This window comes from Heteronotia binoei, chromosome 5 (assembly GCF_032191835.1).
Source record: "Heteronotia binoei isolate CCM8104 ecotype False Entrance Well chromosome 5, APGP_CSIRO_Hbin_v1, whole genome shotgun sequence".
In the NCBI taxonomy this organism is placed as follows: Eukaryota; Metazoa; Chordata; class Lepidosauria; order Squamata; family Gekkonidae; genus Heteronotia; species Heteronotia binoei.
The window spans coordinates 73,526,747-73,554,211 of record NC_083227.1 but is presented as its reverse complement, the minus strand read 5'-3'; the positions used below and the strand labels follow the sequence as shown (position 1 = coordinate 73,554,211).

The 27,465-nt window shown below is 42.3% G+C and overlaps 1 protein-coding gene across 3 annotated transcripts in view; it reads left to right on the top strand.

Moving 5' to 3' along the window:
* RAD18 (RAD18 E3 ubiquitin protein ligase) overlaps positions 1-16,161 on the top strand; it is a 207,641-nt gene extending 191,480 nt beyond the window's left edge. For 2 of the 3 annotated variants that reach the window (XM_060239602.1, XM_060239604.1), the window contains one exon: positions 15,483-16,161. In XM_060239602.1, the coding sequence (XP_060095585.1) occupies positions 15,483-15,576 (94 nt within the window). In that variant the 3' untranslated portion in view covers positions 15,577-16,161. The remainder of the gene's footprint in view (positions 1-15,482) is intronic. The other variant, XM_060239603.1, reaches the window with a different exon arrangement.
* Positions 16,162-27,465: the final 11,304 nt, after the last annotated feature.

Below are 27,465 nucleotides of genomic sequence, written 5' to 3'. Positions count from 1 at the left end.
AAGAAAAGTAATGTATATCAAATGAAATGTGTGCTTCATCTGTACAATAGTTGGCCCCAAACGATGAGTGTTTGTTTCATTCTGAGCATGAGAGAGAAACAGAATGTTAGGAACTGGCTGTCAATTTGGAGAGATCTATCTAGTACAATTTTATCCTTCCTCTAGGAATGGCCTATATCAGGGGTGCCAATCTAATTTGTTATGAGGGCCAGACCTGACACAAATGAGATCTTGTCAGGCCGGGCCATGTGTGTCATAAAATGTAATGCCAGGTAACAAAGATATAAACTTTATAAAGGACACAAACACTATTTTTTTGACAAATTTAAAATAAAACATGCTTAAAACATTAGCACTCATTGGTCTTAATGGTGCTTTCTTTGTATCTCTCCCATGGGATCCAGGGAACTGGGCAAAGGAAGTTCTGTCTTTTTCCTTCCTTTCCCAGGGGACCAGGAGGGGGGGGCTTCAGCCAATAGAAGGACGAGTTGCTTGGCTCAGTAGTTCTTCTGTGTGATTGAGTGAACCTGGTAAATCAAGCTCTTCCTCCCCAAGGGAGAAGCCTCTGCCAATGGAGAAAATAGAGGTTTTGTTCTGAAGCTCCTGTGCAATGGAGCAAACCTGGCAAAGCAAAATGTGATGTAGAAGAAAGCAAGAGAGGGGAAAGGAAAGCAAACAACGGTCAGTTGCTTGGTGGCCTGATAGGAGCCCTCTGGGAGCCTGATTTGGACTGCAGGCTGTATGTTTGACACCCCTCGCCTACATAGTTTTGCTTTCTGAATATTATCCTTACATTTATTTACCCTTATTCTACATAATCTAGAAAAGCATCTAGAAATTCTTCAGGCCAATCACTTATTTGCCCTTATTCCTAATTCTGCATAATCCAGAAAAGCATATAGAAATCCTTCAGGCCCATCAGAGAATTTAGCTGTGATGCTATGCTTGGAGAAGAAGGACAAACTTCTTCAAGATGGCAGTCTAGTTTCCCATTCAAGATTTAGGTACCCTCCTCATGTTGAATCCACTGCTGTTTGGCAAAATCCCTCAAGCCTTTTGGGGTGACATGGAGAGCTGCAGAAATTTGGGGGATACAAGAAGGTCTATTCCAGATGTAGAGCTGTTGCTCATTATTTGTAGCATCTAGTGCACAAAACTTAGTCTCTTCAAAAAAACATGTTTGGAAAACTTTTTTTTCCTCCTGAGGAAAAGGAGTTTTCCCTTTGGAATTCATTGAGCATAGTAGAAACAGTGTCAAGAATTAATTTTTAATTATAAATACATTTTGTTAGGAGTTCAAAGGTATACTTCAAGGCTGCCTTTCTCCTCCCTCCCTTTCCGACTGACTGAATATAGAAAATGTTATATGTTTGATATACTGTGGCATGCTGAATCTGAATCTAGAGAGAGAGTAAAACATGCATCAACATGATCCCAAAAGACACTTGGATTAAAAATTAGTAACAAAAGTGGTTGTGTAAAACATCCCTGACACAGAGTCAGATCAGACTTCACACAAAACCACGGTTTTAAATATACCAGCTGTGGTTAGTGTGATCATCTGAATGTGGACCATTGTACTATGGCTCATCAAACCATGAAATGAAACCAGGGACCGAAGGTGGTTTTTCATGATGTATGAACACAGTATCCTGAGTTGTTCTCTGATGCTGCTCTTGCTGCAAAGCTGACTTTTCTTTATGCAAGACAGGATTTGAATTATTGTCTGCGAGTCAAATCCCAGGCTTCACACACAAAGTGTAGCGAAAAGGAACTAGATTCACGTTTTATCTGAACTAAACCTCAGTACAGCAGAACAACAGACCCACTGCTGTGGTAACATTAACAAAGTCCATTGTCTCTTGCTGCAGATTTGAACTTGTATTATATCACAACAGTTTGTGCTGGCTATATGAAAAGCTACTGCTGTTATTTTACAAATATAGCTCCCTTCCAAATAGACTTTAGCAGTGTCTAAACTCTAGTGTACACAAATAGCCACAGGCAAACGGAATGATCATGTGGACCAGCATGTAGATCTTCTTATTCATGGCAGTTTTATCAGAACCTATGTAAAACTGCAAGCCTGTGAGCAGAGCTGCTCTTGGTGGTTGAATGCTATCACAGTGCCAGGAATGTTTTAGGTGCTTTCTGAAATATGTGCCAACGAAAAGGTGACTGTGCATTGCTTCACTATCTGTCAACAGGACAGCCTGTTTATATCATTATCCTACCCCATAGCATGATTAACTTTTTAATAGGGTTTTTTTCTGAGTGTGTGAATAATATCATTAATGTCACCACCACATGAAATTTCAAGCTGTGAAGCTGAATGATGTAATTTAGCTGTTCGAGAGCAGGTGTCACACAATTTATGGTGTGTGAATGAACTCTGTTGGGATAATATTTTTGAGTCTGCAGTGCAAAACAGTCTTTCATATAATGATGATCTTTATGGAATGCACAAAAGTTCTGTCGCAAAACTTTGAGCAAGCTTCATCATCTTTCCTCCTCATTTAATTTGCACTTTCTGTTGTGTATTTGTCCTCTGTGTTAGACGTCTAAGAAATTATTGGCCCATAATTTAGTTGTGTGAAGAACAGCTTATTATTTTATGAAATCATAATTCAAGCCAAGCCCCTTGCCTCTGTTTTTTTTTTCTTGATGAAAGTATGAGATCTTATTTTTGATCAGCAAATGATATCCCTACTGTTTCTGAAAGAGAATGTTCTCTGAGTCAGATCTTTGCAGTGGATACTGTTTAGGCAATGACCTATTCAGCTACAGTACTATTTGTCGAGTGCTCTTTGCAGATACAGTCATTTGCAAACTGCTATCTTTTTATAGCAGCAACAGATTTTTAAACCTTAGAAGGCTTTCTTTGGAGCCAGAATGCTAGCAATTGCATATGTTGTTCCTGCCAATTTTTAGAGTTTCTCCTTTTACAATCCTGCTTTTCTTCAAAATGGCCCTCAGTTATTATTGCCTTCTTAAGTGAACTATGGTTCCATTTCACTTCTGCAGATAGAGTATTTGACTAAATGCCATATAAATTTTCAGTTTGCCAGCTACAAAAATGGATCAACTCTTGATCTTGCCATAAACACATTTTCCAGCTGTGTTTCACTAACTGCTTATTTGTCTAAGTTCTCTCCCTTTAAAAGTAAAAATATTATTTTTATTATTTTAAAAGTAAAAATATTAGAAGTGGCTCAGCTGCAGTAGAGGAAGGTGCTTGGAGCTAGAACAGAGCTGCTGGTAAGGTGAGTGAGAGTTGATTTGCTTTTCTAAAACTGCTGGGGAGCATTACCTAGGGTTGCTGTGGGAGGGAACTGTGTAAGTGCTTGGTGCTTGCTGGAAAGGGATTTCTGATTGCTTCTGTGTGTCTTTTGTGTAGCTCTTGCTGAGTGAGGAGAGCTTGTTTGCCTGGGGGTAATTGCTGGCCCCACCCTCTGCTGTTGCTCTGGCTGTTGAGTCAGAGGTGGGTGGGGGCTTGAGCCTTTAATTTGCAAGGCTCATCCTTGCCAGAGGCACGAGTCGAAGGGCTCTTGGCCTGTGGCTCTTAGCCTCGGGGTCTAGACTGGAGGTTCTGTAGAAAGGTGGGTAGTTACTCACAAGTGGTTCAAGTGGCAGTTGGTAGTGAGATTTAAAGAGAAGTCAAGATAAAGAAAATTTTGAAATGGATTGCAGCAGTATGGCTGGTGAGGGAGCAGAGGCAGTGACGTGTAAAGACTGTGGGATGTTTGTATTTCTACCTGAGATTAGCACGAATTACACTTGCAGCAAGTGTAAGTTAGTGGCCCTGCTGGAGGAGAAGATACAGGGACTGGAGGCATGATTGTCTACACTGCAGTGTATAAAGGAAGGTGAGGATTTTCTTGACAAAACGCATGAGGCACTTGAAAGGACAAGAGGAGGGAGGGGAAACGGTATCTCAGCAATTAGAAGAGAACCCAACACAGGAGGAGGGTTCCTGGGAAAACGTAACCCAAAGGAGAAAGAAAATCAGGAGATGTTCTGAGCCTCTGCTGCTCAGCAATAGGTTTCAGGTTCTCCCCACAGTAACTGATTCTGAACCATTGGAACAAAGGCTACTTCCCCAGCCTCCATGAAGTTTGAATAAAGTTTCTCAGGATCCTGTGGATAAGAAGCCTGGAGCTTCTGCTCCCCAATATAGGAAGAGGAAGGTGGTGGTGATTGGAGACTCCTTGCTCAGAGGGGTGAAGCCCAAAGTTTGCCGACCGGACTTGTCATCCCGAGAGGTCTGCTGTCTGCATGCATCCAGCTTGTGACAGAAAGGACTGGAAGATTTATCAAGCCCATGGATTACTATCCTTTCTTGCTGATCTATGTGGGGACAAATGATACTGCCTGTCATAGCCCTGAACATATTAGAAAAGACTATGTGGTTCTGGGTCAGAAGGTGAAGTAGCTGGGTGCACAGGTTGTGTTCTCGTCAGTTCTTCCTGTTGAAGGCCGTGGCTTAGGACGAGAAAGAAGAATACTTCAAATAAACGACTGGCTAAGTTGATAGTGTGGTCAGGAAAGATTCAGATTCCTGGACCATGGCTTACGCTTTCGAGATGGTGGTCTTCTATTGGGAGGTGGTTTGCACCTTACAGCGGAAGGAAAAAGGGTGTTTGGTAACAGCCTTGCTAACCTAATAAGGAGGGCTTTAAACTAAATTGTATGGCGGAGTGAGACAATAATTCAAAGCCTTGTATGATGCCAGAAACTGGGGATAAGAACATTAAAGATTTGCAGAGAGTGGTGCATAAGCTAGGTAATGTTAACTTGCAGGTTTGTACGGAAACTAAACCCTCGCGATGCATAACATGTGGATTCCGATGTCTCTACACTAATGCACAGAGTATGGGAAACAAACAGGAGGAACTGGAAGTCCTAATACAGGAAGGAGACTATGACATAATAGGTTTTACTGAAACTTGGTGGGTTGACACTCACAACTAGGATTCAGGGTTACAACTTATTTAAAAGGGACAGGCAAATGAGAAAGGGAGGAGGTGTAGCAGTATATGTGAAGGAAGTATATACTTGTGAGGAAATATGTGAATCTGAGAATGGCAGCTCAGCTGACAGTCTCTGGGTAAAAATAAAAGGAGTAAGAAATAACAGTGATATTATTGTGGGGGTCTGCTATAGACCACCAAGCCAGGCAGAGGACTTGGATGAGATACTCCTACAGCAGATTGCAAAGTTCTCCAAGGGCGTTTTCGCACTCACGTTCAGCCGGCACGACCCCCTCTTCACCGCGCAGGATCTGCGCGGATTTCGCACTAAATGCCGCGGAGCAGCCTTTTGCGCCGGAAACTCCCGGCGCAAAAGCCGCTCAAACGTAAACCGCCAAAAAGCAGTTTCCGTTTGCGCGGCTTTTGCGATGGGAGTTTCCGGCTCTTCCGGCTGCTCCGCGGCATTTAGTGCGAAATCCGCGCAGATCCTGCGCGGTGAAGAGGGGGGTCGCGCCGGCTGAACGTGAGTGCAAAAACGCCCCAAGAGAAGAGTCTGGATAATGCATCAGCAAGAAAATTCTTAGATCCCGGGATGTGCTTCAGTTTAAAATCGAATTTAGCAAAGAATCCCACCCACCGGATCTGTTTCTCAGTCAGTTTCCTGCAACCAGTAAGGACTTCCAGATTCTTATGGTCTGTCCATATTTCAAACGGGACCCTCGCCCCTTCTAGCCAAGATCACCATGTCTTTGCTGTGAACGTTAGAGCAAAAGCCTCTTTCCCACACTGACCAATTCCTCTGATCTTGAGATAATTTTTAGAGATGTAAGCGCACGGTTTTAGGGACCGCCCCCCCTCGTCTGGTTGTATGAGAATTGTCCCAACAGCGACATCACTCGTGTCGCATTGGACCACGAAGGGTTTTAATTCATTGGGGTGAATTAGGATAGGTTTGCTGGTGAACAACCTTTTGAAGGCTTCCTGACAATTTTCTGTCCAATTCAATTTTGCTCCTGGCCACTTGGCCTCTGGACCTTTCCCTTTCATTTTAAGAAAGGTCCGTCAAGGGGAACATGGTATGTGCAAACCCTTGTATAAAATTATGATAAAAAATTGCGAATCCCATGAAGGATTGGAGCTGTCTATGTGTTCTCAAGGGTTCCCAATCTACTACGGTTTGTATTTTGGCGGGGTCCATTGCCAAACCCCTCCCCGACACTCTGTAACCTAAGTAATCCAATTTGGTCTTATGGAATTCACACTTGGATAGTTTTACATACAGCTGATTTTCATAGATGGTTGCTAAGACATCCCTCACTAATTTCACATGGGAAGGGAGGTCGTTTGAATAAATAATTTTATCGTCCAGGTACACTACTACCCCTCGGTACAAATGTTCTCGCAGGACCTCATTTATAAAGTTCATGAAAACTCCCGGGGTCCCTTGTAGCCTGAATGGCATGACTAAGTATTCAAATTGTCCCATTGGCGTGTTAAACGCTGTCTTCCATTCATCCCCCTCTTTTATGCGTACCCGGAAGTAAGCGTCTCTTAGATCCAGCTTGGTGAAAATCTTTCCTTTACTTAATAAATCCTTCATTAGGGGTAAGGGGTACGCATTCAAGGTCGAAATCGCATTCATCCCCCTAAAATCTGTAGATAGCCCGAGCCCCCCATCTTTCTTCTTCCTAAACAGCACGGGGACAGCGTGGGGGCCCATAGCCGATCTGATGAACCCCCACTTTAAGTTCTTGTCTAGGAACTTGCAAAGTTCAGCTTTTTCATCCCGCCCCATGGAGTATAGTTTAGCTCGAGGGAGGCTCTCCCCTGGAATTAATTCTATAGCACAGTCCATATCTCGATGGGGAGGAAGCTCATTCGCTTCTTCTTCACTAAACACTTGTTTTAAGTCTCTGTACTCATGGGGAATTGATTTCACCTCTTCTATAGTGAGGCATAGTTTTTCATTTAGGGGGGGCGGTTCCAGACCCCACTCCACATTCCATTGATGGGACTCACATCTCCCATCTCTAAAGTCTATGATTTGGTCCCCCCATTTTATGTTGGGCTCATGTTTGGCCAACCATTCTACTCCCAGGACAATATGAAATGATGAAGGGGCCACAACAAAAATCTGTATCCCAGTGGTCTTCTATTCCCACTGGTACCCCCTGGGATTGCTCCGTACAGGGTTCACTCTTCATCACTGTCCCATCCATTTGCTCAAATTGTATGGGGTGGGAGGGGGGTGGACTCGTAGGGAGTCCAAGAGCTTCTACTAGTTTGGGTGTGATTATGCCTCTGGTACACCCCGAATCTAGTAGTGCTCGGGCATGTATAAAACGTTTGAGTTTAGGATTCAGTAAAGTCAGTGGGATGAAAAATAAGGTCCCAGTAATTCTCACCTTCAGCGGTGCCGTTAATTCCACGACCTGCTGCTCGGCACCTCTCAGTGCAGGTCACCCTTGTTTCCCGCCGGCTCGTCTTCCCAGGCGTCTTCTCCCAGCTCGTCAACAATGATGATTTCTTCCTCCCGTAGGGTTGCGGATGCTGAGCTGCCTTTTGCTGGTTCTTTCGCTCACCCCTCATGTCCCCCCTTACCTCCTTGCTGCTGTTGATGCTGGAGAGCCATTCTCTTCATGTTGGTTTCCACCTCACCTGCCAGTTGCACCCACCCTACCGGTGTGGTAGGGCAAGCCTGTTGGAAGGCTCAATCCAGTACACTGGCATTCAGACCCCTCTGAAACTGCTCTATCTTCATCTTTTTGTTCCACCCTCGCACCTTGGCCGCATTGACTCGGAATTCGGCTGCATACTCTCTCATGGCTTTGGGCCCCTGTTGTAGGTCCCTCAGGGTGGTCAGTGCTCTGGTCTCTTGCAAAGGATCTTCATACTGTGTCAGGGCTCGTAGGAACACCGCTATCGTGTCTAGTTCGGGGCTTCTGGGGTCGTACAGGCTGACATACCATCTCTTGGTAGCCCCCTTCAATTTCGAGTCTAAGTAATCCACTCTGCTAAATTTATTGGGGAAGGTGTGCCCCAGTAGAACATAAAGCTATTGGCTTGTATTGAAAAGTACTCCACCTCTTCTCTATTGAAGGTGGCATCCAGCTCGCAGCCTCGCCCGTAATCTCACGGCGGTGGCTGTACCAGCGACTGAGGTTGCTGGAGCAGCTGCGGCAGTGGTGGTTGTGGTGGTTGCTCCCCTCTTTGTGCCGGTGGCTGAAAGGCCCGGTCTAGTTGTTTCCTCATCTTTTGGGCCATGAATGCATTGTTGGCTCGCATTTCTTCTATTAAACCTTTGGTCGTCTCTGCCATTTCTAACCTCATCGTTTGGAGGAAGTCCTACAGATCAGAGTTTTGTTTTTCCTCCTCCTCATCTGGGATCGGATCAGGGCATTGCTCTTCCTGACCATCCCCACCACTCGCCTCCAAGGTGCCCTGGTCACTGTCGTCTCCCATCCGTGTGCGTAGGGGAGGCAGCACCAAGATTGCCTCTCTCTGAGCGGGTGCTTCATCCATTAGGCTGGTGGACCTCCTGGGGCCCCAATCCGTTGGGGTTATAAACAGTCGCTGTATGTGCAGTGGAGACCCTCGCCCTGCCGGCCTCCTGGCGTCGAGTAGGTGCCACGGAAGTTGTCTTGCGGCTGTGTCGGGTCCTTGATCTTCGCCAATTTGTCTTTCTGGGTTTTCAGGGGTTTCTCCATTATCTGGAGCTCTCTACGCCATTTGGGTAGAAAGTTTCCAAGTCAGTTATGGCCCCAAGTAAGATTACTCCCAAAATGTCAAGCGCCAATATTTCTCAATAAGCAGTCTTTTGTTTTAAATCAAAGCTGTTTTATTGTTAGAAATTCAGAAGCTGTACCAAGGACACAAGCCTTGGGAGTAATGACGTATATAGGGTTACACAGTTGCTATATAGGATATCTTCAAAGGTTACATTACAGATGCATACTTGAGCCACGGGTTCAAAGGTTGCTAAACACTATCTTTTTTATTACTAAGAAATTTAGGCTATTAAAAACATCTCCCTTTCTCACACTTCTCTAGCAGAAGATAAGAGTTGTCTGTGCGAACCTGTGGGAGAGGCTGGAAGATTGGAAGCGGGTGAATGTTGTCACCATCTTTAAGAGGGGGAAAAAAGAGGATCCGGGTAACTACCAACCCGTCAGCTTGACGTCTATACCTAGAAAAGTTATAGAACAAATCATCAAACAGTCAGTCCTGGAACATTTAGGAAGAATGAATAGTAATAATTATTTTTAATTTATACCCCACCCTCCCTGCCGAAGCAGGCTCAGGGCGGCTAACAAGACATAGTACTTTGTACAATGATACAGCAATAAAATTCAAAGCAGTAGCAGTTAAAATACAATTACATATAAAACATTTAAGTTAATAATTTTAAAACCACAATATAACATAATATGGTGCTACAGTCTTGATGTGCGTATAGACATCATTTTTATGTTGATGTAATGGTTCCACCTTAAAAAGCCAGCTGGAAAAGGAGGGTTTTGCAAGACCTACGGAGCTGATTAACTGCAAGCCCTACGGAATTGAATGTGATTACTAAGAGCCAGCATGGGTTTCTCAAGAACAAGTCATGTCAGACTAACCTGATCTCTTTTTTTGAGAAAGTGACTACCTTGCTGGATCAGGGGAATGCTGTAGACATAGTTTATCTTGATTTCAGTAAGGCTTTTGATAAAGTTCCACATACTACCCTTGTTGACAAGTTGGTAAAATGTGGTTAGGATCCTGTTAGCGTTAGGTGGATCTGTAACACTGATAGATCACACCCAAAGAGTGTTTATGAATTGTTCCTCATCCTCTTGGAGAGGAGTGACAAGTGGAGTGCCTCAAGGATCTGTCCTGGGACCTGTTTTGTTCAACATCTTTATAAATGATTTGGATGAAGGAATAGAGGGAATGCTTATTAAATTCGCCGATGATACTAAATTGAAAGGGGTTGCAAATACAGTAGAAGACAGAAACAGGATCCAGGATGACCTTGACAGACTGGAAAAGTGGGCTAAAATCAATAAAATGAATTTTAACAGGGATAAATGTAAAGTTCTGCATTTAGGTAGGAAAAATCCAATACATGGTTATAGGATGGGGGAGACTTGTCTTAGCAGTAGTATGTGCGAAAAGGATCTTGGGATCTTAGTGGATCATATGCAGAACATTAGTCAACAGTGTGATGTGGTGGCTAAAAAGGCAAATGCAATTTTGGGCTGTATCAACAGAAGTATAGTGTCCAGATCATGTGAAGTGATGGTATCACTTTGCTCTGTTTTGGAAAGACCTCACCTGGAGTATTGTGTTCAGTTTGGGGCACCACATTTTAAGAAGGATATAGACAAGCTGGAATGGGTCCAGAGGAGGGTGACAAAGATGGTGAGGGGTCTGGAGACCAAGTCCTATGGAGGAAGGTTGAAGGAGCTGGGGATGTTTAGCCTGGAGAGGAGGCGGCTGAGAGGTGATATGATCACCATCTTCAAGCACTTGAAGGGCTGTCATATAAAGAATGGTGTGGAATTGTTTTCTGTGCCCCCAGAAGATAGGACTAGGACAGTGGCAATATGACGTGTATATCTGTTTCTTGGATCAGCTTGCTTTGTAAGGTTCGTTCATGCCACTTTCCCCAGAGCACCTATTTGCTCATGCTGCGTGTGATAGGATCAAGCTTTTAGCTTCAAATGACTATTTCTAAATGGCATAAACACTGCAGCTTAAAACAGTACATTGTGTGACATTTTCTAAAAAGTCACTTCTAATTAAAACTGAGAGTTTAAGTGTTTGATCCTGTTTTAGCATAACAACTTTTGCTGATTCTATTTCTTTCCCTGCTTTTATTTTGTATGCTTTTTGTGGCAAGAAATTGTTTAGCTCAGCTGAGGCTCTAGCTATTAATACTGTTCAGATTTCTTATGCTCACAATACTGCTAAGTGCTTTTGAAGGGCAAGAACTGCAGCATGATCAGCTTATTATTATTATTATTATTATTATTATTATTATTATTGGTGGAATTCTAGCAGGAGCTCCTTTCCATATTAGGCCACACACCCGATGCAGCCAATCCTCCAAGAGCTTACAAAAAAGAGCCTTGTAAGATCGTGGAGGATTGGCTACATCAGGGGTGTGTGGCCTAATATACAAAGGAGCTCCTGCTAGAATTCCACCCCTGATTATTATTATTATTATTGAATCAAAGTATTAGAAAAGGCTGTTTTACCTAGTGAAGAAAATAAATGTTTCCTCCCTCTGAAATCAGGGCCTCCTGGGTTCAATGGAACAATTCCTAGTAAGTGCACTTTTATTAATAGTTGAGCTATTATAATTTTCATCAGCTAAAGTGATTTTAGTTGGCTAATGTATGTAGCCTTGTGGATTAGTGTAATAAGAACATAAGAACATAAGAGAAGCCATGTTAGATCAGGCCAATGGCCCATCCAGTCCAACATTCTGTGTCACACAGCGGCCAAATATATATATATATATATATATACACACACACACACACACTGTGGCTAATAGCCACTGATGGACCTCTGCACCATATTTTTATCTAACCCCTTCTTGAAGGTGGCTATGCTTGTGGACGCCACCACCTCCTGTGGCAGTGAATTCCACATGTTAATCACCCTTTGGGTGAAGAAGTACTTCCTTTTATCCGTTTTAACCTGTCTGCTCAGCAATTTCATCGAATGCCCACGAGTTCTTGTATTGTGAGAAAGGGAGAAAAGTACTTCTTTCTCTACTTTCTCCATCCCATGCATTATCTTGTAAACTTCTATCATGTCACCCCTCAGTCGACGTTTCTCCAAGCTAAAGAGCCCTAAGCGTTTCAACCTTTCTTCATAGGGAAGGTGTTCCAGCCCTTTAATCATTTTAGTTGCCCTTTTCTGAACTTTCTCCAATGCTATAATATCCTTTTTGAGGTGCGGCGACCAGAACTGCACACAGTACTCCAAATGAGACCGCACCATCGATTTATACAGAGGCATTATGATACTGGCTGATTTGTTTTCAATTCCCTTCCTAATAATTCCCAGCATGGCGTTGGCCTTTTTTATTGCAAACGCACACTGTCTTGACATTTTCAGTGAATTATCTACCATGACCCCAAGATCTCTCTCTTGGTCTGTCTCTGCCAGTTCACACCCCATCAACTTGTATTTGTAGCTGGGATTCTTGGCCCCAATGTGCATTACTTTGCACTTGGCCACATTGAACCGCATCTGCCACGTTGACGCCCACTCACCCAGCCTCAACAGATCCCTTTGGAGTTCCTCACTGTGGAGTTTGCTACACTGTGTAATCTGTGTAGCAAAAGTTTGTGCACACTTTACATCTCAGCTGCCAGTACTTTGCATGATTATCCAAGCTCCGCTTCCCGATTGCCTGTTTCTTCCTGTAATCATTGATTATTAGGCAGTGTGAAGAATGAAATAGAAAGATTATGTTGAACTTTGTAGCTTGGAGAAATGCCTTATTAAATGGAGGATTACAAGATTTGCTATCCAACATTTTGTTGCCTGTTATAATGAGTACTGTGCAACTGAATCACGTACTAGGAATTAGTGACCACTAAGGAACACATTCCTTCTGGGGTTGTACATAGTGTTAATTCTTCTTGTGCTCATTTTATGTGATGCAGTCTGGCATAGCTATGTTGGATGCCTGCGTAATCCTCATTAGTAGAACTGAGATAGTACACAAACAATGACTTTAGAAACCTGGAGACTGACTTGTAACACTGAAGATTTAAAATGTCAGCCTTTTGACATGCTTTTTCCACAATCAACAGCACACATCTCAAAGACATTGTTCTCTAGCTATTGATAAAAATGCTCAGTTTCTATGAGAGTAGATTTTGTTTCCAGTTCAGTGCATTGATTTGGACCTGAAGAAATCTAGACCACTGGATTGCCTTAGTTGCCCAAAATGATGTGAGGCACTATTTGCATAAAACTATTCTCAAAATTTAAAATACTCACAGGTATCAAGTGTTAGACCTTGGCTTTTGCTAAGAGTGCTCACCACTCTCCATATACCTAAAGATTTTAGTGGGGTGGCGCTGTGGTGGTATCAGTGTATAGATCTACAGTTACAGGGTTGCCACTTTCTAGAAAGTCAGGGAAATGGAATTTGGTCAGGGAAAGTCAGGGAAATTGGTCTGAAGTCAGGGAAACTGATTAAAATATATTCAAGCAGTGGATTTTTTACCTGCTGCTTCAAGAGCATGATCTGTTCTTGTGGCAACTGGAATAGAGAAGTAGCGGAATACAAATAAAAGTGAATGATGCCCTTTCCCAGCTCCACCTTTTTCTCAGCTCCACCCCCAGCAACCAGCCTAATGTGTTTGTTGAGCTCTCTACCTGCATGCTTTCCTAGGTCTGCTTGTAGCATTTGCAAAGAAAAACTAGTTTAAACGTTTAGCAATATACAAACTTTAAACATCTAACTGTTTTCATCCCTACCTGCTAGTACTGCATTTAACTTACATATAAAGATAAGCATGTTTTGGGGTCATGCTTGTGTATGGAATGGACCTTTTGTCTCCTGTTAAACCCAGCACAGAGTTGCAAATGAGTTTTGCCACTGTTGAATTTCACAGACAACTAGCACTTTCTTCTCTGCACCATGCATAGTAAATTTTGCAAATGTGATTACTTGCTCCTGCTGGAGTTTACAGAGTATCAGCTCTCTCACTCTCCCGACTTTTCCCACGCCTAGAGGTTGCAAATGAGGGTTGTCTGCTTTTCTAGATTGCAGAAACTCCACCTCCTTTCTTGCTGCTGATCTGCTCATTACACTGTCTGGAACCAGAAACTGAAAGTGAAACTTTCCCAGCTTTGGAAAGTTCCTACTTAGCATTCAGAGTTTACTTGAATTGAAGTTTGTATCTTGATGTAATCATTGGTGCAACTGCAAAACAGATGTTGCTGCAGTTAATGTTGAAAGAAGCTGATATTAAATCTCTTACTTTGACAAATATTTTTGCAGTTGAGACTTGTGTAGTTGTAGAGTGGAACATTTCATTAAGCCTTGCATTAATGCAACATGATCTATTCATTTTTTAACTTGTGGTTATATTTGAATAGTGGTCTGGAAAATTGACAAATGTTGGTCAGGGAAAGTCAGGGAAATGAAAAATAAAATTTTAGTGGCAACCCTGAGTTAGCTAATTATGCACATTCTCCATCGCATGCTCTTACACCCATCTAACTACACATATCCCATTGGGTGTACTGTTTTGAGTGGTGAACTGGGATCTGATGGACCAAGATTCAGATCCTGTCTGCTATGGGCCAGTCATATTCTCTCAGCCTCATCTGTCTGACAGGTTTGTTTTGATGGTAAAATGGGAGGAGGGAATACCAGTGTGCACAAACCTAAGCTGAATCTGAGAACTACAAAGAAAAATGTAGACAATGCTTACCTTTTTTGTGGAGAGCTGGTGATGGAGACAGAACAACTTCAGGTGCAGTATTGCAAGCACTATCCAAGAGCCAGTCCAAGCGTGGCATTGCCATTGCTGTCCAGGAGCCATTCCAGGCACAGTGATACCTTTAGACGCCAGGAACTGCAACAAGCTCACAATAGGGGGAGGATGGGATCCCCCCCCTTATGAGTGTGTGTATGTATTTCTATTGCTATGAATGCTTGGAAAGGTGCAGCATAAAATTAGGTTATTGGTTTACATCATTCAAGCCTTTGTTCAGTTCCACGTTTGATTGTTTGATCTGCAGCTGCCCTTCCTAATCCTGTTTTGGAATAGCCAACATATTCCTTTCTGGGTACAAGATTCCACATCCACTATAGATCTCAAATCACTGTGCTTCACATTAGTACAATATCACCATCTCAGTGTTCAGTTCACCATTGCTATTTCACTGGGATGCCATGCAGGGGTGGAATTCTAGCAGGAGCTCCTTTGCATATTAGGCCACATACCCCTGATGTAGCCAATCATCCCAAGAGTTTACAAAAAAAGAGCCTTGTAAACTCTTGGAAGATTGACTACATCAGGGGTGTGTGGCCTAATATGCATAGGAGCTCTTGCTAAAATTCCACCCCGATGCCATGTAATAAAGAAAGTCATTGTTAAAGAATGTGTGCAAAGTGATCTCTTTAGGCATTAACTTCTGAGACAGAAGGGGTTGCCGAATTCTCCCTGAAGTCTTAAAATCGGGACAGGACGTACTTTAGCTAAACCTAAGTAAGTGGCCTTGATTTTTGGAATAACTGGCTGAGTGCCAATATACAGGCCGTCGATTAAAGGATCTAACTGATTCCTTCTGCCCTTTAGCTATGCAAATTCTGCCGTGTTTTAATCTATTCTTATTTATAACATAGCTAAAATAAGATTAGGATTGAGAGAAAAAAACCCTTTTGATCTTCACAAAGAAGACTGTTGGTGACTCATGGCTCTACAAAGAAATATCATTTCCGCTACATTCAGCTTTTAAGATCTGTTTTCTTTCTCTTTTTTCTTACAGCAACAGTTTGCCAGATGTGAAGAGGACCAAGCAAAAATCAAGAGACTGTAGAAGCAGTTCATTACAGTCCAGGAGTAAGCGAAGAAAAGTGTAGCAAAATAAATGTAAATATTCCATTCTCTTCTAACTTTGTTCAGTGGTCTTGAATCATTACTATGGAAATTACTAAAATATACTGATTTCTTCCAAAGTCTCTGGCAATAAACCTTCCTGTCTTAAACTCATTAACTTGGAAGTATATTCTGGTAACACCACTTGTAAGTAAATATGCTTTAGATCACAGCTGTAGCTGTTTATCTGTAATTGTTTAAAGTTCTGAAACAAGCTTATGTCTTGTTTTCACTTTTCATTAAAGATACTTTCATACAATATTGGTGGCTTTTGATATTAAGAATGCATACTTGTTAGCTATGTAATCTTCATTCCTACTTTTCAGTTCTCTCTGTCTCCCTGTTCCCTACCAACCTTTCCTATGTCATATTGATTGAGATAGCTTGGGAAAGTTGAACTCTGCAGCACTTATAAGCAGCCCATAATTTGCTTGCCTATGGAGAAGAGAACCATAATTCATACACAGCTTTAAAATACTTGATTTAAATAGTTCATTTTGTGTAATGGTAAGCACAAACTTTGAAGACCTTAGGAAATGCTTGGAATAAATAAAAGTTCTAAATTATAACTATTTGCTTCTTGCTTTTTTGTTGGAACTTCTGTACATGTTAAGTGATCCTGAGTTTGTTCTGGATGGTGAAGACACAAGGGTATTGGAAGGACTTCTCTGAATCATGTGAATGAGCAGTGGGCAATGAAATTGCAGATGAAACAGCAAAGTGATGCACACTGGGGCAAGCAACTTATACATTGATGGAGTCCGACCTGGTACAGGCAGACTGTGAAAAAGACCTTGGGGTTGTGGTGGACTGATCACTGATGTCAACACATCATTTTGTTTTTTAAGCCAAGTTCCATGTTAGGGGTAATAAAAAAAGGATTGAAAACAAAGCTATGGATATAGCAGTGTGCAGGACTAGCCTCATTTGACTAGGAATACAATTCTAATTGCCATATCTCAGAAGCCATACGTATGACCTGGGAAGATGCAGAAAAGGGCAACCGAAATGGCATTGGAGTAGCTTTCCTATAAAGTGAAACAAAATAATTTGGGCCTTATTAGATTAAAAACAAGGTGACTAAGGGCTGATGCGATAGAGGCGACAAAATTATTTATGTATGACAGACCCCTGTCACTCCCTCACTGTAAGGCAGATTTTCCTGCCAAAAGTTTTGTTTCCTACTGTGGCTGAGCAGCCATAAGTAGCGTGTTAATATTTGTGTTTTTGAAAGTCTGTTTATCCCACTTTGTCACACAGAATATAATTTGGCTTTTAGCCCAGCCCAGGAACCTGATGGGGAAAATAGGAGCCCTCTTGTTTTACCCTTTGATGCTTGAGATGGTATAACATTCAAACAGAATGAAAAAGACTCCTTTGCCTTAACTGTAGTGTAACTATCCTGGAGAAGAATTCATAAATAGAATTCAGAGTCTAAGTGTCAGTCTGAACTGAAGTTTGCTTTACACAGACACCAGCACTGGGATGGTGATTTGGTATGAGTGACTGGGTAGTGTGCTGAAACTCCTTTTCAAGACCAAAGGAAGAGGATTATATCTTCTGTGGAGAATAAGATTAATTCCTGACCAGTTTCTCTGGGGGTTTGGCTTTGCGGATGACCCCAGATCTGATATAAAGAGAAAACAGTTTTAGACCACTCAGAAGAGAAATAAACTGTAGTTTCAAGAAAGGAATAAGTTAGGTGCTCAAAGAAAGAGACCAACTCCAAGAAAACTGCACTGCCATATGAAAATCTCTGAAGAAACATTGTTGCTGTAACTAAGATACTAAGTAAAACATCTCTCACTGTTAAGGATCTAGAATATATGCAAACAGACTTCAGGATCACTATTTTGCCTATTAAAAGAAGTGTACTTTGAAATACTAACAAGTTGTGCCTCAGCTTTTCCCTGACTACAGCTATTCATCCCTTGCCTGTTAAATAAACTTAACTGATTGTCTTCAGAATGGTTCCAACTGCCAGAACCTCTGGAATTGAATGAACTGAACACCCTTCTCTTCTTCAGCACTTGGCTGATCATAGTTTTTCTCAGCTCATGCTGGCCAATCTGAGATGCTCCCAGCTGTCCTACTTGCAGTAATGTGGTCTGGGAGGGGGAAAGAAACCCAACATTGGTAGAACACCCAGTCCTCACAATGAAGTAAGGAAAGGAGAAGGAGCCTTCTAGCTCTGCAGCTCTATTGGATCCTTTGTGTTGCATGCACCGGATGGGAGCTTCCTTCTTGGGGCCAGACAAAACTCACACCAGCCAGGAGCCACCTTCCTGTTGCCCAGAAAACTTGTCGAAGTGAGGGGAGACAGCCCTGGAATCCTTAAAATGCTGGCCCCAGATATTCTTGGAAATATATGGGAGCCGTGATGCAGATACCACTGTTCCCAAGGATCCTGAATACCATCAAGGATGCCCAAATAAGCCTGAAAAATACCACTAAGCTATTTATTGGATATATATTTGGACCTGATATAGCCAAATGCATATCATTATAAGCAATAAGAAAATCTGAATGGGTTGGATCCTACCAGTGCTGAGTCTGGGACCTTGCATTACTTTAATCACCCAACATCAATTTTTAATGCAATCAAAACCTTTCCTGGTGAGATCACTCTGGGACTTGGTTTAAATAGTGAACTGCCCTCATTTTTTAAAATGTTGATTAACAAAAAAATTTACAGATGAAACGTTTTAAAATTTTATAAAACACATCAGCTGTGAATACAATAAAACAAATCAGAGCTTTTTGAACATGATAATGGGTTGGATTCAACCAGCTTTTCCACTGCTGGAAAATGGAAGTGGGTGGTCTCCTTTGACCACCGCAAAGACTATGGTACATATCATGAAGCCTACATGGACAAAAGCCATGTATGAGGACTGTAGTAAGAAGTAGAAGTATTTATTTAAACATTTCTGTCCTGCCTTATCTCCCTGAGCTGGTGGTAGCGAATAATGCAGCTCCATAGTACAAGCACTAAAACTACAACAGTCCCATTAACAAAACTGAAACATTAAAATATACAGATTACATCTTAAAAGGCACTCAAGTTGTAAAACTAGAATTAAGGCACATAAGATCAATGAACACAGGACTATATCACATCCAAAACCGCTGAAACAATTTACCATTCAAACAAATGCTCTCTGGATCAAGACTGCCTTACATGCTTTCCTAAATGCACTAAGTGAAGATATCCTCCTTACCCATTCTGGAAGCCCCTTCCAGAGTTTTGGGGTCACTACTACTGACTTTTGAAAGCTTTGACCCTGGAAAGCTTAGACACCTTATTGGTCTTTAAGGTGCTATTGGAATTGAATTTACCTCTACTATGGTAGATTCACACAGCTACCCACCTGGAACTTTAGAAAAGATATATGTTTGAAATGATATCTTAAGTGAATAAACAAGAATTTATCAAACCATCTACAGAATTCATAGGTTTGGATTTGAACCCAAAGGAGGCTCAGAGCAAATGACAGCACATCAATGAAGGTTTAATGAATTCCAGCCTGATACATAGTTTGAAGTTGTGTGTGGGAGCCAATCACTTAAGTACCTGGGTAATAAGTTTGGTTGGTGGTGGGGCCTGCAAATCAGCATGAAGTTAAAATCTTTCTTGAAGACACAGATTTTAATGTGGCATTTGTAAGAACTAAACAGTAATGCATTTTAGACCAAGTAGTCTTGGAGGAAGCAGATTATCTAGACGCATTCAAATCCAAACTCAGTCCTAGGTTTGGTAACTGTGACTGGCGATCTCCACTGGAATAGCATCAATGGAAGTGCATTCCTTTTGGTTCTCCTGGACATTTCCATGGCTTTTGATACCTCCAACACTTGTAAGTTGTGAGGTCCCACTTTTGGAGACAAGGTGGGTTGTCAGCACCTGTATTTCTTTACCTGTCGCTTAACCTATGAATGGAGCTCCAGTGGTTCTCCCCCCGCCCCTTTAAATGGAAGATGCTTGTGGGTGTGATTTGGATTGGGCCGATAGGGCTGGAAAAAGCGAAGTTCTTTTTGGCTGCACTTCTTTAACAACCGTAAATGGCCCCTGGAGATACTTACAGGGCTTTTGGTAGTAGACCCTCACTCTAAAACATGATGGTAATGTGATAGTGGTGTTGAACTATCAGTAATTTGGATATTTTAATGACTGTAGGGATAATTCTTGGAGGGGGGGGTATTGTAAGCTGTCCAAAACTTTTTGTGAGGTGACATAAAACTATATTTAAAAAAATTGTTTATTTGTGACTTCATATTTAATAAAATATTACCTTTGATTATGAAATTGTGCTGCTACCACTAGAGACAAATGGCCTAATCATTTGTTTTGGTTATTGGTATTGGCTGTTAAAGCAAGATGGTAATAATCTGTTGGTTTTTAACCCTAATCCAATAAGCACCATTTTTACAATACCATAGACTTTTGTAATCCCTGTAAGAAAACAATTTTTTTCCACCCACTTGTTTTTTATTTGTTTATTTCCAGCAGTAATGTTAGTTATAGAATAAACCAATATCTCTACAAAATTTACGACATTTCATCCCCTCACCCTGCAGTTGTGCACCCAGATTCCAGATCTAATTGAAACTAGCAAACCTACAGGGACTGAATGAATGAGCAAAGCTTCTCTCAAGAGAAGGGAAAGGCTGTGCTCAGTGAATGGATGGGAAACACCACATTTAGAAATAATTTATAAAGACTGTGTTTTGCCAGCTTTTTTAGAAGACAGGGTTTTATTGGTCTGCAGGCATCCTACCCTCTGATGAACTATGCTGTCGATACAGTTGCATAAGCGTTGTCGTGATGTTTGCGATATTTTTATCTAAGAAATGGTTTGCTTTTTCTGCTGTATGATAGAATAGAAATTTCTTCAGGCATCCACAGTTTCCTCTAGAACTGCTTTGTCTTACTATGTAGGTGCAAGCCTGGCAATGTTCATCCTTATAAAAAGGCACTTAAAGATGGGTCATGGTATAGATATGAGTACCTGTCTCTTTTGGAGAAGTCTGGAGACACTTCCAAAGATTAGCGGTACAGTTAGTTTCATTTTAGGGCACCTCCACACTTGACACACCCAACACAATTGCTGCACTGTACCTGCAGCAAACAAGATTTGGGTGACATATGTCCATCTTAAACCAATTCTTGCAAGCATGCCTAAGAACTGTATTCTATATTAACCAGTTCTTACTCCTCTTGTCTTGAATTCAACAACAACAAAAAAACCTGTTAAGATTATGATTTCACTGATAATATCTTTGAATATTCTGTGATATTGCTTGGATCCTATACATTTGCACTCAGTATGCTTCTTTGTGAGTGCTATGGAGGCAGTCCTTTGCTGTGGAGCTCACTTTTTCTCTCTAGGCAGTTCAGGACTCTCTGGAAAGCGTGAGAATTGTGCAAAGGGAAATGCCTAGTCTGAGAGGAAGTGAACTCCTCAGTGGAGGACTTCCCCCACAAAGCCAAGAGTGAAGCATACTAGATCAAAAATACAGTACTGAAGCAATATATCTGCAGTACTTCTGGGATGATTTTCTTTTTATTTTGCTTTTGTTAGTGCGATTTATTTTTGTATGTACCTGTATGAACCTGGGCAGCAATGGATGGAGCCTGGGCTACTGAAAAAATATTTATTTAAAACATTTCTGTTCTGCCCTTCCCTCCCAATTCAGCCCCCTCCCACCAAACGTGGCAAACATTAAAACATTTCAAACATTAAAAAGCATCCACATTGCCATTATTTCATTTTGTGTTCTTTTTGCTTAATTTTACTTGTCAAAATTCCTGGTGGGTAGCCATGTTGGTCTGAAGCCACAGAACAAAGTCTTGAGTCCAGTGGTGCCTATAAGACCAACAGTTTTATTCAAATTGTAGCTTCTGTGTGTGAGCACACTTCTTCATATACAGTGAAACAGAATTTCCTCAATGGTTGGACTCAAACTTGTTCTGTTGTCAAAGTTCATTATTCCCAGATAGCTCTGAAACTTAACATCCCTAAGACCAAGACTGGGCCCCCTTGATTCAATTAAAAACAATTCAGTTGCAAAGAGAACACTACATACATTTGGACGTGATGTGGAAAAATGCAACTTAGTTCTGTTTTTCAGATCTAACATAATTTTTTCTTACAGATCATAGCTCACAGGGGGAAAAAGGGGGAACCCAGTCTTTTGCCTCTGCAGTGACCTTTTCCCCAGCAGAGCCAAAGCAGAGCATGTTCCCCATCTACAGTTTTCCACTCCTAAAATATTTCCCAATACTGTTGTTCAGGATTGTAATTATGGATAGAATCCCAAACTGGATTTCAAAGTACCAAGTTGGAGTATCCAATAGAGGAAGCATGACTGGAAGCTTCTAAATCTATGAAAATACATTTCCAGCCTCTCTAAGCATTGCCTCTTTAGCAATATACTCTTAATCAGGTTCTCAAACCTTGTGCAAACCTCCTTAAGGATGGTGGTGACCCGTGTTCCTTTTAAGCTGAGTTAGTATGAGTTAGCTGACTGGGTTTTTTAGCCTCCAGCTTCCCACATTTTTGTCTTAGCTAGGGAAAATGGCCCCAGAGCAAACTTATTTATGCAGTAGCTCACAACTTTAATGCCAGTAGCTCACAAAATAGAATTTTTGCTCACAAGACTCCACAGTTTACAGGGAATATTGGTGGTGACTCTTTGGAAGAAAGAAGTAATTTATCTTGAAAGCACTTTCTCTTTTAGTTAATCACAAGGGCAATCAAATAAGAACATAAGAGAAGCCATGTTGGATCAGGCCAACGGCCCATCCAGTCCAACACTCTGTGTCACACAGTGGCAAAAAATTTTATATACACACATACACTGTGGCTAATAGCCACTGATGGACCTGTGCTCCATATTTTTATCTAAACCCTTCTTGAAGGTGCCTATACTTGTGGCCGCCACCACCTCCTGTGGCAGTGAATTCCACATGTTAATCACCCTTTGGGTGAAGAAGTACTTCCTTTTATCCGTTTTAACCTGTCTGCTCAGCAATTTCATCGAATGCCCACGAGTTCTTGTATTGTGAGAAAGGGAGAAAAGTACTTCTTTCTCTACTTTCTCCATCCCATGCATTATCTTGTAAACCTCTATCATGTCACCCTGCAGTCGACGTTTCTCCAAGCTAAAGAGTCCCAAGCGTTTCAACCTTTCTTCATAGGGAAAGTGCTCCAGCCCTTTAATCATTCTAGTTGCCCTTCTCTGGACTTTCTCCAATGCTATAATATCCTTTTTGAGGTGCGGCGACCAGAACTGCACACAGTACTCCAAATGAGACCGCACCATCGATTTATACAGGGGCATTATGATACTGGCTGATTTGTTTTCAATTCCCTTCCTAATAATTCCCAGCATGGCGTTGGCCTTTTTTATTGCAAACGCACACTGTCTTGACATTTTCAGTGAGTTATCTACCACGACTCCAAGATCTCTCTCTTGGTCAGTCTCTGCCAGTTCACACCCCATCAACTTGTATTTGTAGCTGGGATTCTTGGCCCCAATGTGCATTACTTTGCACTTGGCCACATTGAACCGCATCTGCCACATTGACGCCCACTCACCCAGCCTCAACAGATCCCTTTGGAGTTCCTCACAATCCTCTCTGGTTCTCACCACCCTGAACAATTTAGTGTCATCCGCAAACTTGGCCACTTCACTGCTCACTCTCAACTCTAAATCATTTATGAACAAGTTAAAGAGCATGGGACCCAGTACTGAGCCCTGCGGCACCCCACTGCTTACCGTCCTCCACTGCGAAGACTGCCCATTTATACTCACTCTCTGCTTCCTATTACTCAGCCAGTTTTTGATCCACAAGAGGACCTGTCCTTTTACTCCATGACTCTCAAGCTTTCTAAGGAGCCTTTGATGAGGAACTTTATCAAAAGCTTTCTGGAAGTCAAGGTAAACAACATCTATTGGGTCTCCTTTGTCCACATGTTTGCTCACCCCCTCAAAGAAATGTAACAGGTTAGTGAGGCAAGATCTTCCCTTGCAGAACCCATGCTGAGTCTTCCTCAATAACCCGTGTTCATCAATGTGCCTACTCATTCTGTCCTTGATAATGGTTTCTACCAACTTTCCCGGTATTGAAGTCAGACTGACTGGCCTGTAATTTCCCGGGTCTCCTCTGGAACCTTTTTTAAAGATGGGGGTGACATTTGCTACCTTCCAGTCCTCAGGAACGGAGGCAGATTTCAATTAAAGATTACAGATTTTTGTTAGAAGATCCACAAGTTCAACATGCAGAGCTACATCAGGCTCCCAGCTTACTTTAATTTTGAAAGTTTGGACATTATCACCATAGCTGTTCCCTAGCATCCAACAAAATGAACCAATCCTGTTAAAAATCACAGAAGCTCTGTTCACGTGTTGCAGCGAATGCTCATACCACTTGCATGTTGTGTGCATGCATATACCAGTTATGAAACAGCTGATGCGTGTTTGTTTTACAAATGAAACCAGGGACCCGTACATAAATAAGTGTGCAGTTTCAACATCGCTACATAAAATAAAACGATGGTTTATTGTAACTATGGTTTGTAAAACCAAGATTCAGCTTGCAAGCAATCACTGATACCCTAGTTCAGAGCTAAAGGCAAAAGGAAATTCATCAGGCTCCTCTTTGACAGACCGTGGACTTCATAATGTAAGAGTCTGATACAAGTGTCTCCTACAAACTGGGAAATTCATATGTGCAATTTTCCCCTGGTCTGAATACCCCAGCAACAGTTTGTCCCATATAAGACATAGGACAACTGGGAACAGCGCCTGGAAGAGGAACACTAGAGGCAGCAATTTAAAATGGGTCAGTGGACAGTTTTGAGTCCCACTGATGGAGGAGAAACTGATATTTTATTAAATGTGTATTCACATAAAACTGTTTATTTATTTATTCAAATATTTATATTCTGTCCTTTCTATTGGATCAGGATGGCTCAAGCCATCAGCTGCCGTTCACATATTTCCTGCTTTGGAGCCCAGCTGAGAAAAATGGTTTAAGATCATAGAATCATAGAGTTGGAAGGGACCTCCAGAGTCATCTGGTCCAACCCCTGCACAATGCAGGAAATTCACAAACACTTTCCCCTAAATTCACAGGATCAGCATTTCTGTCAGATGGCAATCTAGCCTGTTTAAAAGCCTCCCAAGGAAGGAGAGCCCACCACCTTCTGAGGAAGAGGAGCTGAAGTTGGTTTCTTATTCGCAGTTCCTTATTCATTCCTTATCCGTGAATTCAACCAAAAACACAGAAGAGAGTTTGAAAGGTCTAAACCCCAAAATAAGGTCTGGACCCCCATATATCATACACCCCCACATTCAGGGGACTCTGCCCTTCGAGAAGACATGTGCTGCTTCATGATCCAATGAGTGGTTCTCATGCCAGCTGCTCCAGAGCAAGGTGCCTCCAGGACACTCAAAGAGGCAGACACTGGGGCCAGGCTGTACCCCAAAACAATGTTTGGACCACCCCAAGTTCCTTATTCAAATCTCCTTTAAAATACAGGCTTCTAGATGGCACCCCAATTGGAAGCTTGTGGTGCCGGAACCAGTGTTTGGACTGGGCAGCACTGCACACCTTTTTGCAGGGGACAGTGTCCTGCGCATGGGGATGTGTCACTTGGGTGGTCCAAACATTGTTTTGGGGTACAGCCTAGCCCCAGTGTCTGCCTCTTTGAGTGTCCTGGGGGTACCTTGCTCTTGAGCAGCTGGAATGAGAACCAACCTTTGAACCATCAGGTAGCACATGTTCTCTCAAAGGGCAGAGTTCCCTGAACGTGAGGGTGTATGGTATGTGGTGGTCAATATTGCTTTTAGGAGTGTAAAGGGCAAGCAATCAAAATAGTTCTTTATTCAAATCTCCTTTGAAATGCAGGCTTCTAGGTGGCACCCCAATTGGAAGCTTTTGGCGCTGGAACCAAGGTTTGGACCAGACACCTCTGCATGTTTTCTTGAAGAGGACAGTGCCTTGAGGGTGGGGATGTGTCACTTGGGCTGGTCCAAACATTGTTTTGGGGTACAGCCTGGCCCCAGTGTCTGCCTCTTTGAGTGTCCCGGGGGTACATTGCTCTGGAGCAACTGGCACGAGAGCCATTCTTTGAACCATCAGTCAGCACATGTCCCCTCATAGTGCAGAGTCCCCTGAGCATGGGGATGTATGGCATGTGGTGGTCCAAAGTGCATGTTGGGGTGCAGAGGGCAAGCAGTCCAAACAGTTCCTTATTCAAATCTCTTTTGGAACTCAGGCTTCTAGGTGGCACTCGCAATGGAAGCTTGTGGCATCGGAACCATTGTTTGGACTGGGCAGCACTGCATGTCCTCTTGCAGGGGACAGTGTCCCAAGCATAGGGTTGTGTCACTTGTGGTGGTCCAAACATTGTTTTTGGGGTACAGCCTATCCCCAGTGTTTGTCTGTTTGAGCATCCTGGGGGCACCTTGTTTTGGAGCAACCGGCATGAGAACCGCTCATTGGACCATGAGGCAGCACATGTCTTCTTGAAGGGCAGAGACCCCTGAATGTGGGGGTGTATGATATATGGGGTCCAGTCCTTATTTTGGGGTTTAGAGCTTTCAAACTCTCTTTAGTGTTTTTGGTTAAATCCACGAATAAAGAATGAATAAGGATCTGCGAATAAGGAACCAACTTCAGCCTCCTCTGATGAAGCCTGCTCCACTGAGGAATCGCTCTGTCAGGAAGTTCTTCCTAATGTTGAGCCAGAAACTCTTCTGATTTAATTTCAACTCATTAGTTCTCTTCATAAGACTTGGTCTCCAGACCCTCCACCACCTTTTTTGCCCTCCTCTAGACCTGCTTTATATCCTATATCTATATCCTTCTTAAAATGTGATGTCCAAAACTGAACACAATACTCCAGGTGAGGTCTTACCAGGGCAGAGTAAAGCAATACCATCACTTCACGTGATCTGGACATGAACACTATACTTCTGTTAATACAGCCCAAAATTGCATTTGCCTTTTTAACCACCACATCACACTGTCAACTCATGTTCTCTAAGACTCCTAGATCCTTTTTGCACATACTAGTGCCAAGACAAGTCTCCCCCATCCTATAATCATGCATTAGATTTTTCCCACCTAAATGCAGAACTTTACATTTATCCCTGTTAAAATTCATTTTATTGGTTTTAGCCCAGTTTTCCAGCCTCTCAAGATCATCCTGTATCCTGTTTCTGTTTTCCACTGTGTTTGCAACCCCTCTCAATTTAGTATCATCTGCAAATTTATTAAGCATTCCCTCTATTCCTTCATCCAAATAGTTTATAAAGATGTTGAACAAAACAGACCCCAGGACAGATCCTTGAGGCACTCCACTTGTCACCAGGGCCAGATCTAAGGGGAAGCAGAGGGGTGCTTGCCCCAGGCACCGCCAGAGGGGAGGGTGCCAAATTGGGTATGGAGTCCATGCTATTCTATGGGCCCATGAGATAGAATGGGCCTATAAGAGGGTGTCATTTTTAAATTTAACGCCCCCCCCCCAAAAAAAAAAAACCCATGTAGATTCGGTCCTGCTTGTCACTCCTCTCTAAGAGGATGAGGAACCATTCACAAGCACTCTTTGGTTGTGATCTGCCAGCCAGTTACAGATCCACCTAACAGTAACAGGATCCAAACCACATTTTACCAACTTGTCAACAAGGGTAGTATGTGGAACCTTATCAAAAGCCTTACTGAAATCAAGATAAACTATGTCTACAGCATTCCCCTGATCCAGCAAGGCAGTAACTTTCTCAAAAAAAAGAGATAGGGTTATTCTGACATGACTGGCTGGCTCTTAGTAATCACAGCCATTCTTTCTAAATGTTCCAGGACT